The sequence below is a fragment of the Carassius carassius genome, chromosome 33, assembly GCF_963082965.1.
Source record: "Carassius carassius chromosome 33, fCarCar2.1, whole genome shotgun sequence".
In the NCBI taxonomy this organism is placed as follows: Eukaryota; Metazoa; Chordata; class Actinopteri; order Cypriniformes; family Cyprinidae; genus Carassius; species Carassius carassius.
The window spans coordinates 16498700-16513756 of NC_081787.1; the positions used below are offsets into that span (position 1 = coordinate 16498700).

The window sequence follows — 15057 nt, forward strand, 5'->3', positions numbered from 1 at the left end:
TCATGTTTAGTTGATGTCAATTAAAAATAAACATTACTTAACATTTCATGTTTGTGAATTTATGTTTGTTTATACAGTTTAATGCTGCTCAAAGGGGGCATACACATACTTACACAACAATTGCATAATGCAGAAAGTTTACACTGTACTGTATATACATTTTTTCAAATTAAATGTGTACATTATTAAAAAAAAAAAGAAAAATTTAAATTCATTAGAAGGTGCAGGTGCAATTCAGAAAACTGTGTGCTTGGTTATAATGAAAGTAAAAAGAAATTGGATGCAAACTGAGCAGATCTAAATTTAATGCTGCAATCAACACTTTTTTTGTAATAGATTCGTAATAGAAACTGTTTAATTGTTGTGGGGCATTTTTAGCTCCTTTACCTTAAATTATAGGAGCATTTTCACCCCAAGACCCCGTTAATTTCTGACCCTGATCTGTTAATATTATTTCATGGACTTGAACTGACATTAGTTAAAAATGAACTGTTGTATTTGCATTAACTAACATTAACAAAGGTTAATAAATACTGTAACAAAAGTATTGCTCATTGTTAGTTAATGTAATTTAATGCATTAACTAATGTTAATAACTAATGGGACCTTGTTGTACTTTTTGACATTTATGACCAGAAACAACAAGTAACAAAATCTGTACACAGAATTGGTTTTCAGCACAGAAAGTAATACATTTTAATATAATATCATTTGATAAAATGCAATATTTACTTTGAGCCATGGCCCTCAATCAAGTTTCATTTTTGTCCTTTTGTATTAAAACGTTTCATTAAGAAGTTACTGTATTAGAGGAATCTCTGATGAAAACATAAGATCAAGTACTTGGCGCCCCAGTAAAGCCCACAGTACGCGGAAGTGTATGTGCAATGTACACACACACACACACACACACTTCTTCAATGTGTGTTTCTGTGTGTTGCATCTCAGAGTGTTTCTAGGCGAGAGGGAACGAGCTGCTTCACACTTCGTTTCTCATCACTGACACAACATTACATAGAACCAGTCTTCCCAGTATTACCCCAGTGACACCCTGAGGAAATTCCTAAACGGACTGCCATCATGAAGAAGAACCTTCTTTCATCTCTCTCCTTTCTTCCCTTGTTTTGCTTCACTCACTTTCTCAACCTTCAGCCACCGTGATCCTGAAATAAGTGACCTGGCACTGAATGGCAGTTGTAAGAGACAGCAGTTACTATTTTTAACTGAGTACTTCAGCAAATATTGCATCATTTGGATTTATCATCTAATGAAAGATCTGCCATATCACACAGCCCTCTCTCTCTTTAGATCTCAAACCTATGCAGACCTGAAGGAAATACAGTGTTGGGAAAGTTCACTTTCTACATGAACTAGTTCAAAGTTCAATTCACAAATTATAAAATGAACTAGTTCAGTTCATAGTTCAAACCATGGGCGAGGCTAGCCCCTTTTTAGGGGTGCTGGAGCACCCCAAAAAAGGAGCTCAGCACCCCTAAAACTTGGAGTAAGAAATTTTGTAATTCTAAAATTTTTGTTCGTCTTTTACACGGTTAAATATTGTCCAAAACATACTCCGTAGTTTGTGGTTTAAAATGTATGTGTTAAGGAGGAAAATGAAAACATTCCCGCATAGCAAATGGTGTCATCTTCTTCTCTTCTTCTACTTCTGTGTACCTGCACCGCTCAGCACGACCGTCATCCAGCGCGAAACACACGCAGAGTGAGAACCCGTGATGTAGTGTTGTGATCGGTTGTGGTGCAACTAAGTTCCGAAACCATATCGGTGAATACTGGAGTCAGTATCCTGAATCACCATGGTGGTACATCTATAATAAGTGTTTATTTTCAGACTATTTTAGTCCGGCGGGTCGCCGCCGCTGTGGAGTAGCACAGGACCTGGGTGACTCGTCCATAGTCATAAACGGAGTGAAGTAACGCCGGTTACAATGTTCTTCCGCAAGACGCATGCAGTTCTGTTTATTAACTGCTAGAGCGTGAAACAAAAACAGAAGCGCGACAAATAAACTGCGTACCTGTGTACTGCGTACGTGTGTCTCTGTTGTTAAAGTTTATCGTTAATTTAATACTCGGGAGTCATGTAAACATGAAGTCACGTGCGTCTTTTCTCGTCAGTCGTCATGGAAACATGAAGCCCTGGCGTTTTGAGTGAAAACACGTAGCCTATCACTGAAAACACTCACTGTGGCTTTTTAAAAGAATTGTTATTAATTCCTAGATTTATATCTGTTATTTTTCAGTTGTGGCTGACAATCAAACTAGACAATAAAAGAAAGTTTCATGTTTTTCTTTTGCTGTATTTATTCATTCATCACACACAGGATTTAACCTGAACCAGGCTTAACTCCTGAACTCCTAGCATTACTCTCTCTCTCTCTGTGTGTGTGTGTGTGTGTGTGTGTCTGTGGCCTGGCAGTGAGCAATGGACATACGACAATTCTTTAAAAGAAAAAAGACAGATTCAGGTGAGAGACGAGACAGTCCATAATGACCTCTGTCTTGTTTTTTTTTCTTCTGCTGAAAAGAGTTAAGTTAAAGTAACAGATAATGCAAACCCGCTGCTTTTGTATCAAATTACTTATCTAGGCAATGGTCCCCTGCTTTTATTTTTTATTTATTTATTTCAAACTCACAAGTTTCTCTTGTGAAAGGAATTTGTCATTTAAAAAACGTTTCTAAGCCCAATAATAATACTAATAAAGACATTTAAAATGACTCTTGATATGAAGCTTGTTTTATTATTATTTATTGATGACATATTGGTTTATGAAAGTTCAGACAGGCGTGCATCCAGATATGTTAGAGATGGCCATTTGTAAATAATTTACAGAAGATGAATTACATTTTGTTGTCCAAGTACCTGTTACTTTGTTCAATGACAATAAAGTTGAATCTAATGTAACCAATCTGATGACTGTTGATACAAAAGGAGGCACATGGAGTTAACGGTCAGGAAAACCAGCTGAGTGAAGAAGGTTTTGTGTTTGTTACAGAGGGCTGTCTGTGTGAACTCTCACAATTAAGCTGTTGTTTTGAAAAGGTCTCAAAAAAAATAAAAATAAAACTGGATTTTGGAGTTAGTTGAATCAATGTTAAAATTATAGTTATTTTTCAATAGACATATTTTTTGTTTTCGTGTGAAAAGAGGGTGGGTGGAGGCATTGGGGCTCATTGGGTGCTCAGCACCCCTAAAGCTCTGACCCTAGAATCGCCCCTGGTTCAAACTACAAAATTTTGAACTAAAGTTCACAGTTCCAAAAATGAACTAGTTCATAGTTCTTTTTTTTCCATATGTTGCTGCGAGCTATTATTTTTCAAAATTATTGCCACAGCCCATATAGAATCACAGACAGCAATTATTTTATCAGTTTTAACAATGAAGCTATGCGTCAGATTTCATCTTCATATCCAATTTTGAATCCTTATCCAACCAGGGTTTACATTAGCATTGAGGGGACAGCATTTCCCCATTGTTGATTTAATGCTTTGTCTCCCATTCTCACCGACCTTGTCATAAACATCATAAAATTCTTTTAAATGATCATACGCCTTCTTGCTACATGCTGCTGTCGTTTGCTGTTTTTTTTTTTTGATGACGCGTCACGCATGCGGAGGACGGCGGTGCGACACTGGGTGGCTGGTGTTGCCAGATTGGGTGTTTTTCCGCTACATATTAAGACCCGTTTACGGTGTGTTTTAGCCGGGTTTTCGCCTGGAAGGCTCTATAGAAATCTGGCACCCTATTGAACGAAGTTAACCTGAGAGAGCGTGCCGTTCACAGACACCAGAATGAACGAGTTCACAGTAACGTTCATCAGGCATTAATACAGCACGTTCAGTTCACGTTCTCCCAAAATATGAATGTGTTCATGAACTGTCGTTCAATGAACGCGTTCAGGCACAACACTGGAAATACAGTACTTGTGCTTGCAAGCTGGCAGAAACATTTTTGTTATTTACTTTCTCTCTGCTCTTTTTCCATACAAAAACAAACAAACAAAACAAAAAAAACCTGAATGGTGACCATGGGCTGTCTACCTAAAAAAAATGATATTCTCAAGCCATACAAGCTTTGTATGAGAAATAGCTTAAACTGTATGTGATTATCATTCAAATAAACTGATTTTTATATAAAATGTTTAGTCCTATAATGGCAAAGCTGAATTTTCAGCATCATTACTCCAGTCTTCAGTGTCACGTGATCCTTCAGAAATCATACTAATTTGCTAATTTTGTGCACAAGAAATATTTCTTATTTTTAAATCAATTTAATGCACACTAGCTGATTCAAATTAATGATAAAAAAATAAATAATAAAAAATATTATATATATATATATATATATATATATATATATATATATATATATATATATATACACACACACATACATACCCTTTTGAATAGTAGTGTTAAGTCAAAGAGAGATTTTCAAGTTTTATTTTTTACATTTCTTTAAGAAGATAAAGTCTGCCAAGACCAAAAAATTAAATAAAAAATAACTTTTTGATTATCACTTGGAAATGGAAACAGCAGAAAATATGTTTATGCACTCGATCAGGGTTAAACCCTGTTGCCCAAACAGAGGCGAACTGTAAAAGAAGGGTTTGTTTATATCCGGGCATCAGCAGAGATCTATCTGGTAGGACCTACCTTCACTTGTGGGTAAGACTTCCTGTTCTTCTCACTGGAGGCCCCTGGGAGTCCTCCGTGGGAGGGGCCCTCACATCCATAGCGGAACCTGAAGCCCCTCTGGAGATGACAATGTCAGACTGAACATTTTGCAATAATGGGTTTGCTATTGTCACTGCCTGTTGCTAGAGTTACCAGTCTCTTCTGAGCCTCTGTGCCAATACAGTGTGTTTAGCTTAACACATTTGGAAAATCACTTGCAAAAGCAAGAGAACATTTCCGTGGTGATGCTTTTTTTGACCAGTTCAAATCATTTAACAAGAGCATGTGCAAAAATACTGTATGCGTCACCTGTTTTGGTTGTTCGACAATTCGCAGATAAGGTCCATCGACTGCAAAAGAGATGAAAAAACCTTTAATTGAACTGTAAAATGAAATTCCCTCATCAGTTATTCAGTTAACCTTCCACTCTGCAGTCACACCCAAGTATCATTCACACTTCCACATCCTTATACTTGCTAGATCATGATTCGTTTTGAAACAGAAAACCAGTGTCGTTTAGTTAATTGTAAATTTCCCTTCGGGTATTAATAAAGTTAATCCTTAGCATCATTTATGCAAAGATTGATATGGAATGTTTGAATACATCATATTTTGAATTCAATTATCTGTTCTTCACACAAAGCAAGCAAAAGGCAATCAAAAGGCAAAAGGGCAGAGTAAACATTGTGTCGAATATCTCTTTTTGTATTTTATGACAAAAAGGAACTCATATGCTTACAATGTCAATGTCCCGCTGCAATTCAAACAGAAACAGAAGCAGAAGCAAATATGACTAGCTGAAGTAATTTAATTCAACCAGGTGTTGGAAAATCAGAAGGATTTGAACTCAATCTCATCATGCAGACTTTCGGGCCGTCAAGCATATCAGAGCTTTTGCTGAGAGGCGGGTGTTCTGCAGATATTTTAGGGCCAGAGCTCTTGCTGCACCACGTGTTTCCACAGAAGTGCAAGCGTCTTCCTCTTCCTGTGCACTACAAGGACTGAGACCACATCCTTGGTGAAGCGCAGCTAAATCAATCAGCTACTAAACCTGCAGAATTTACACTCACACAGCCCAGCTTCAATCTGTCCACTTCACCCAGTACATTGACTTTATGAAATGGTCTAGATCTATGACCGTTTATGATATTACAGGGACAGGTACTTTATTTGGCTGGATAAGATCTAGTTTTATTTCCAACATTCCTCACCTGTTCTTTGCTTGATGAGGCGTCTCAAGTCTAATAATGTCAAAACCGCAGGTTGCACTGAACTCAAAATAGCTATACATTATTCAATTGTCAGCTTGAGCACACCATCTAAAAACAGAATAATAAGGGGAGTCCCTATTCAACCCTTAGTAGCTAACTGTATCACTAGTATTTCCACATTGTGCTGCTGCATGCTTGAATAGAGTTGAACTCTGTTCGAAAATTTTGTCTAACCGGTTTGACCAAGTTTTGTCGCTCATGTCACCTCTAATTACCAGCTCTCACTAAAAATAAATGATGTTAGTAAATGATGCTTTCGTGCTGCTAATGTGAACGGCCCGCCAAGATAACCCCATGTAGTAGACACCTAAACGAACAGTTCACCCGAAAATGGCAGACAATTTGGTGAAAATCCAAGATTTCATTTTTCTTTATTAGAACAGTTTTGAAGAAATTCAGCATTACAACACTTGCTTACCGATGGATGCTCTGTGGTGAATGGGTGCTGTCAGAATTAGAGTCCATATAGCTGATAAAAACATCACCAATGATCCACAAGTAATCCACATGACTCCATGACATGAATTATTAATGTCTTGTGATATTAAGTGAAAAGCTGCGTGTTTGCAATAAACAAATCTATCATCAAAAAGTTGACAACGTGAAATTGTAGCTTCTGTCTAAAATAAAAGTCATCTGTCCATAATACTGCTTTCTCCAGTGAAAAAAAAAAAAAAAAAACTTATTTGAATCAGGAGAGAAATATGAGAGTTCTAAACAAATCTGTTGGTGGATATTGATGTGAAAGGACAACAGGGGAACTGGAGAAAGTGTTATTATGGACTGACATTTTAAAATAAAAAAAATAAAAAAATTATTTAAAGTTAAAACACCTTAATGATGGATTCATTTGTTCAAACACACAACTTTTCACTTCACAAGACGTTAACTGGTGGTCTGGAGTTAAGTGGATTACTTGTGGATTATTGTGATGCATTAATCAGATGTTTTCCCTCTCATTATAATAACACCCATTAATTGCATAAGATCAGTTGGTGAGCAAATGATGTAATGCTGAATTTATAATTTCTCCAACCTAGGACTTTCATTAGCATTTTTCTAAATATCTTCTGTTTTACAGATGAAAGCATGCCATGCAGGTTTGGAATTATTATTTTTGGGTGAGCTATCCCTTTAAGTGTGCCCTTTAGATAGCCTTTCAGTCAAAGTAGAGATACATTTTCAATCGAAACTGCACAGGTTTACAGTTATACTGTGCTCCAGCAGTTGAATGGTGGCAGGCCCAAAACAGGCACTTATCTCAGAGAGGTTTCTCATGCAACCACATGGTGGTGAAAAGCTGTTCATGGTTTCTGTGAGTCTCTGTAATCCAATGAGGAAGTGAAAAAAGTGGGGAAAAATAGATCAGCTCTTGTAGCGCAATCCTATGCAATATACTAATTACGGTGTATAAAATCACTTAACTAAGGAATGAAATATTTATTGGATTTTGACCTCTTACTAAATGTTATTGCAGGGTGACTGTTTTCTTGCGAAAAGAATAAAACAAGAAGTAAAAAGGGAACCAAGGCTAAGTCTTACCACATCCATTCTGCAAAGTTCGGCAAGTTATCTCTTTACCAAGACCTTGATTGAACGACAAATCTGAAAACTCTAAGGAGACTCTTACCTGTCCTCATAACATTATTGTTGTGGATGCCCGGGAATGGTGTCGGGTCCATGTTCATCCACATTGTGTCGTCACTGAAAGGGGCAATATGTTCCATGTACTTCAAAGAGAATATAAACAAAAACAATAAGACACACATGCCCAAGAACAGGTTATATTATTATTCCAACATTTGGAATTTGGCCATATTCAGATTATGTACGTGTCATGTAAACATATTTAGCACATTAAAAGCCATAATTTTAGAACGACTGAAAATACAACAGAAAACACATATGCTGGTTTCTATGCATGCTTTAGAGAATGTAGAAGTTTTTCAAACTAAAGGCTTGACTAGAATATAGACATCACAAAAAGATTTGCATGCAATTATGACTATTTTGAAAACTATTTTTTTTTCTTTGTGTCATAAACGGAGGGTTTGAATTTACTGCTACAGGTGTGAGATGCATCACTGTAGTATGTGTAGACAGACAGGCAGTAATATGACCTTATATGTGAATACAAAACTGTACAATCTTCAGTGTATAGCTTAATTTGGTGCTGTGTTAAGGGTGAAATAGCAAACCACAGAAGGCAGGAAAAAGGAAAACCTCCTCAGCTTTCTAAGAGACACTTCCTGTGTGATGCTGTGGTATTTACACAAATTAATATGTACTGTTTCAAATTTAATCATTTACTATCAGGCTTTTATGCCTTCAAAGGCGTACATATGTTACAAACAACACACAAAAAAGAGCTCTGAGGTCTATGTTTATCTTGTGAAGATAATTACAAGGCATGAGCTTCATGCTATCCATCTGCTATCAGCTATCACGATAATAAATATTTTCATAAATAAATTAGCAGGTAGCAACAGCAAAAAAAGCATGAAATTAAAACTGAACCAATTAACTTTCTGATCTTACAATTGGCGCCAAAGACAAAATACTCAGAAATATATAAGATTACTGATGTTAATTGAGTTCGAATGGCAACTGAGGTGTTTCCAAACACTGAAGAAAATCTCATCCTTACCACTCCTGGGTATGGATCCTCTCCAGCCATGATTCCTGCGAAGAAAAGTAAAACATTAATTCACATTTCATAGCTGTATTCTTATTCACACAGTGTCCAAAAGTAGTCAAACACTGGAAAATATGAAATATGCCTATGAAAGAGAAGTTAAAAGCCAATTCTTTTTTGGTTACACAAACAGTAGAAATTTTTGTTTCTGAACGAATCTTTTAGTTCAAATACAACAGAACCTGTTATGATCAGAGTGAAGCTGTCTACACTGAATGCGGCCTGACACTACAAATCTCCAACAGTAAACTGATGCCTCCTTCTATAACATACTGACAAAAAGTACAAATTATTTTTCAAGGGTTTGTCACATATAGTGTTGACTAGCCTTTATGGCTAGCAGAAGTTATGAATGGCCGGGTACTTAAATATTTAGTAGCCAGATTGGCTGGTGAGAGAAAAAAAAGCTAATTTCAAAGCCTGGCTATACTAGTCAAGAGGAAGGCCAAAACATTTAACGTGTAAAAATAAATTATATGGTCACAGGCAAAACTGCTACTAGGCTACTGTTGTGTTTATGTAAAAATCTTGCACGGTTGTTTTCAACAAGGATAAGAACATCTGCTGTGTATTGTAGGTAATGGGTTGAAAAAAAAAAACTTCGCAATTGTCTCGCCACCTACTGGTGTTGCTGTGACCTGCAGAACGGAACCAGTGAGCAAATCATTTGTGGGCTTTTTATCTATTTGATAGATGTCCGCTAATTTAACACAAACTACATGCATCAGTTCGCGTTTGAAACACCAGAAAAGTAGGCCTACTGTTCGAACAGAACTTGTTTTCGAATCAAATCCGGATGTTCGAACCCAACGCGCCTTGAAGCCCTGTACTGTACTACTGTATTGGTACATTTTGACACACAGCCAGCATAATAACACATTTTAGCCACTCAAACTTTTTATTGTCGGATACCGACTAAAATTCCACCAAAAGCACATTAATGTGCATCACGAGGTGTTCGTACTCACCCAAACCAGTTTATAAAAAGTCCTTGATAGTTGAAATGTGAATTTGGCCTCTAAGGCAGAAGTAGGAAGTTCAGCAACACTTGATACAAAGTATCACAACAACCTTTAGATGGCAACATGGGCACTCAAAGACATCAAGCATGGCTGGATCTACGAGGCTGCTTACCTTTCCTGATTGATATCCGAGGTTCAGAATCAACATCAAACAGCTGAGGTCTGGGATTCAGGATCAAGTTTTCTTATTCGTTACAGCTTATTTCTTCATTTTGCGCTGAAGGTAACTAATGTACGCTGATAGAAAGTCAGTTTAAGGCAGGTTCCTTATTCAGGGTGATTGTTGCGTCTGGTAGACATGGATATGCAGAAGGCGCACTGAGGTTAAAAGGCAGATCGATAGATCGATCAATCGATTTGAATCGCCTGTCGCGAATGGTCACAGTAAATCATGTCGAGATCTACGCGATCGTTTGAATAGTAGCTCGACTTCCTTACTGGAAATTCCCTGTGACGTAAACTTTGGGGGAGACATGTCTTGCTTTCAAAAACGTCCTCTTGCGCCCACGCGTGGACACCGGTGTGAGCACCCAATCCTATTTGTGAATATGAAAACAAAAAAACCTAAAATGGTTTACGGGTCTCTCAGGCTGCTTTGCTAGCTGCCGGTTTTAAAGAGGACAGGGTATGAGACTCTTTAAACCATATAAGATCAGCAAACAAACAAGTGAATTAAAACATTTTAACAGCAGACGAGTAAATATTACAGTGGTGGACAGTAACTGATCATACGTGATCTGGAACGAGTACTTAATCAGATTCCTACTTAAAATTATATTATTTTACATTTTAAAATACAAATAATCAGATTAGAGTTACTTTTTAGATTACATGTTATTCACACAATGACAGATTGTTCGAATTGTTCATAATTAATAGATTTTCCCCAATTAATCTTTCTGTCTTTTTAAAGCATACTGCTTTAAGAATGGGTCAATTTTCCAAGTCAATAATTTAAAAACACATTTGCATGTTCTTCATGGTCACATCTTTTTTTTTTTTTTTGATTGACTTTATTGTACAAATTTATTTTAGTTTAACATTTTTACAAACCCCTTGCGTTGCTTCTCAAACTCTGGTTTGGGGTTTAATGCACTGCAAAACATTTGTTTTTCTTTGTATTTTATATATAAACAAGCGCATATTTGTGTACTACCATCATGCCTTCTAGTATAAAGGTATACTGGAAACAATAAGATTTTTCCCCCTTTTAGACCTGACCACGTGTCTGTGAGACTCAACCATAAATATTAACAAGATTTAAAATAACTTATAAGAATGAATGCACCAAATGAACCCTCATGGGCACTCCTCTACATCTGTCCACATATACATCAATGTCAACGTCATTGGTAGTGAGTGGGTCTAAGCTGCTATTCACCTAACAAATGGGAGTTCCAGTCCAGCAGCTGTTCAGAGATCTCAGAGAGATCTAGAAACATGGGCTGAACAACTATAGTGTCAAATTCTGTCCATTCACCTAATGATATTGTACCAGATTAATGTCTGACATTGAATACAGAGAACTGAATCAAGTACAGTTGTAATGACAATCAAGGCTCAAAGCAAAAGCAAAAAAAAAAAACAAAAATAAAAACTCTCTCAATGTTACTGCAGAAGGACACTTCAAATGATAGTTTAGCAACTTTATTGAGCAAACAAAATGAACAGCTAGTAGAGCTATTAGTTGATCGTTCATCCATTGAGAGCTTCCAATCACATACATTCAGTGCAATGAGAGAACAGTGTTTAGGAGGATAGACAAACTAATAGCTCCCCATTCTAAAAACATCAAAAAGAGGAGAGAAAAGGAGTAACAAAATAAGTTCTCAGACTCTAAAAGTGGACATGTATTTGCTTAACATTGTCTGCAGATATTCATTTTTGGCAGACCACAGACCAATTACCTTAATTGTTCCATTAACATGCAAAATATATTTTTCTTAACTGCTGATACAATGACATGACTGATTTGGTAACAAATAGTCAGTAATAAGCAATAATATATTTCACAGACCATAGTTCTCATTGCTATTGGAAAAGCATATAAAAACATGAAGGCCAACCGAGCAACAGATTGACTTCTCTTGGTACTCTGGCACCTTCAGAACCGTTGTTTCTTTTTCTTAAATAGCACCTCTAGCCAGTGGCATGAGTCAGAAGCATTTGATGAGTTTGCCTTAGATGTTGTTTTTTCTTTTCCTTTTCTTATCTCAATAAAAAAAAACGTCTGAGCTTGTAGTTAAAACATGCTTCTTTGACACGAGCATTTTTCTGAACATAAAGTTGGTGATCTTTGCAATGTTGTGGTCTCTTTTACAGCATGTGAATGAAGGTCGAGGGGGGTCGAAATAACCAAGCAGAACTGATATGGTCTGAATACACGGGGTGCTGTCAATTCATTTAGGGGAAGAAAAAAAAAATTCCAGCTATACTGCAGACTGGTCTGATGTTCTTCAGGTATCACATGGCATACTTTTGAGTCCATTCCCGAGCTATTCTGTTGTACCTGTACAAGAGAAAGAGAAAGAAAGAGAAATGAAGTGTGGCACTGGTACAAACGCTGTTGCAGAGGCAGTGTCACCCATGCTGGGTAAGCGGACCATCTGCCAACTTGGCTCACACTGAGTGCAGAAACGACTCAAGGTCAAACAGAAGCATCCTCTTCACTTCTACACTGCAACTCCAAACATCCTTTCTGTTGTTTACCTTGGTGCTAGTAAAAGCCTGAAATGTTCACCTCAACTAAACCTCCTGTCATTAATCCTATGATAAAGCTAAGTGTGTCCCCGACTGAGGATTTACATAATCAAATTAGAATTGTCAAGTCTTGCACATAATCAACTGATTATCATCTGATAGTCGAATCGTGTGTGGGGTTTCTTACACAGCACACCCAAACAACTCTAATAAAGCCATAAAAACTGCCTGCCAGGTGATAATGAAAGGCAATGTGGATAAACGTTCATTAAAACGATTCCTCATAACATTTTAAAACCACAATGTACAGAACATCACACAAAGATATAGAAGAAAATGTATAAAACATTTTGGAATCACACTGCAGACAGGATTTGCATTTCACATAAAGGCAAATCCAATGAAATAATTACAGTGCAACATCGAGGCACTGAAAACAATCAAGAATTAATTTATAGAATTGAATTAAAACATAATATACCTTTCTAAATAAAAAGAAAAAAAAGGGGGGGGGGGGGGTTCAATCAAGTCACAAATGTGTACAAAATGTTGAAGTGCAAGGGAACATATATTGAAAACACAAGCCATGAAGAGTTAAATAAGACAACCCTGAGTGATCAATAAATACAGTAAAATGAAAATAAAGAAATCTTATCCCAGACATTGGAAATCTTTTCCAGTCATGGAAATGAATTGAACTATAAGCCATATATATATATATATTTTTTTTTTTTATTATTTTTATTTTTTTTTACATATTATTATTACTAGCGCTGGGCAAGTTATTGCGTTAACGCATTAATGACAAATAGCTTGTTTTATATTTAATTTAATTACTTTAATGTTCTAAGTTGAGATTTAGGCTACAATAAATATTTTAACTGTTACTATGTAAAATGAACACTGCTGTAAAAACACCTTATTTGTTTAAAGTGTTTGTAAACCAAATGTTATTACACTTTTGTCCATATAGCAGTAGGCCTATTTTTAAATGGGAAAAAAAAGCACACAATATACTACTTTCTAATGCATTATTCGTTTTTGTGCATAACCATGTGATTAATCGCATACAATAATGCGATTAATCGCGATAAAAATGTTTAATCGTTGCCCAGCACTAATTACAATTTCAAATAACTGATTTCTAATTAATTTATTTTAACATTTTATTTATTGACAGCCAAGCTGAATTTTCAACAGCCATTACTCCAGTCTTCAGAGTCACATGACCCTTCAGAAATCATTTTAATATGCTGATTTGCTGCTCAAGAAACATTTCTTATTATAATCAATGTTGAAAACAGTTCTGCTGATAAATATTTTTGTGGAAACTGAGGTAGATTTCTTTCAACATTCTATGATGAAATGAATTGAAATAAATTTTTCTGTAAATGTACCATCACTTTTGATCAATTTAATGAAACTTTGCTGAATAAAAGTATTGAAAAAAATCTTAATGAACCCAAATGTCTAAATGCTAGTGTTTGTCTACTATGTAATAAAATTTTCAAAAGCTGCACATCCAGTAGTAGGAAAGCTAACTAGTGACCAGCAGTGCTGCAAATTTGATTACGTCCAGAGATTAGTAAGCCCTTTTCATGCTCGCACAAATATACTCTTCCATAATGCCTTGCTCACCTTAACCCCTATAACATGGCATATTTCTCTGTCCATTCCCTGGCTAGTTTATTATACCTGCGAGGAGACATCAAACTAGCAATTTTCACACTACCTAAAAGGTATCTCTATTATACAAACCAGCTAAAAAAACAATCAACTTGGATTAAAACAGTACAAAAATATTTTATTAAAAAAACTTATTTTTTTTATATATCATTTTAAACATTTTATTTATGAGGCTTCAGACACAAATATACTTACTTTTCATTGTCTGTTTTATAGATACGTGCTATCTCTGGCACTAATGGATCATCTGGGTTTGGATCACATAACAGTGAACAGATGGACAATAGAACTGCAACAGAAAGAAGAGAGAGGTTGATAATATAGATAGTATCAGTGCACATCTGGTGCTATCCCATAAAAAGAGTCTTAAGAAAAAGGTACTCTGTTAAATTTAAAGCTCTTATTTTTTAATTTTTTGTTGGCTCACCTTTAGAGATTGTTAACGCAGGAGACCACTGTGACCTTAGAATATCCAAACAGATGCTGCCATTACTGTTAATATTTGGGTGATAAATTCTTGTGGTGAATGCAACCTACAAATTAGAGGGTGAAACAGAGAATAAGACCACATACATTTCAAACTTACCATTGAAATTTTACTGTACATCCTCAGAATGTTCAAATGTTTCCTCTAAGCTCAAAAATGAGTTGGGAAAACCATTTGATTGAATTCTAGTTAATACAAAATACCGTAATTGCAATGCTCAGGCAAATTGCTATAGAGTTGGTGTCACTACAGGGTTAAAACCGGTGAATGCGGTTTACAGGTTTCATAGAAAGAGACGGATATGCGCCAAATGAGTCGCAGTAATTGTTGCAGATGAAATAGCTCAACACAAGAACCAGCGCAAACGCAATGACATGTGAAAGTAAACATCATTGTGTTTTAAAGAAGAGACGTGGAAACAGCAGATGATGGGCACAGAATAGTACCAAAACTCATTTACAGTCGCACACAGTTGTAGTAGTGTGCAAACTCTACTAGGGATGT

The 15057-nt window shown here is 36.1% G+C and overlaps 1 protein-coding gene across 3 annotated transcripts in view; it reads right to left on the reverse strand.

Moving 5' to 3' along the window:
* LOC132113847 (ubiquitin-conjugating enzyme E2 D2-like) overlaps window positions 1–15057 on the reverse strand; it is a 37090-nt gene that overhangs the window by 16805 nt on the left and 5228 nt on the right. Inside the window, exons 5-12 of one of the 3 annotated variants that reach the window (XM_059521873.1) lie at window positions 14494–14599; window positions 14262–14355; window positions 12157–12189; window positions 9793–9842; window positions 8611–8645; window positions 7594–7693; window positions 5002–5042; window positions 4672–4770 (exon numbers count right to left, since the gene is read on the reverse strand). In XM_059521873.1, the coding sequence (XP_059377856.1) occupies window positions 4672–4770; window positions 5002–5042; window positions 7594–7693; window positions 8611–8645; window positions 9793–9842; window positions 12157–12189; window positions 14262–14355; window positions 14494–14599 (558 nt within the window). Of the gene's footprint in view, window positions 1–4671; window positions 4771–5001; window positions 5043–7593; window positions 7694–8610; window positions 8646–9626; window positions 9727–9792; window positions 9843–11311; window positions 12190–14261; window positions 14356–14493; window positions 14600–15057 lie in introns of those variants that run through there. The other 2 variants (XM_059521871.1, XM_059521872.1) reach the window with 2 other exon arrangements.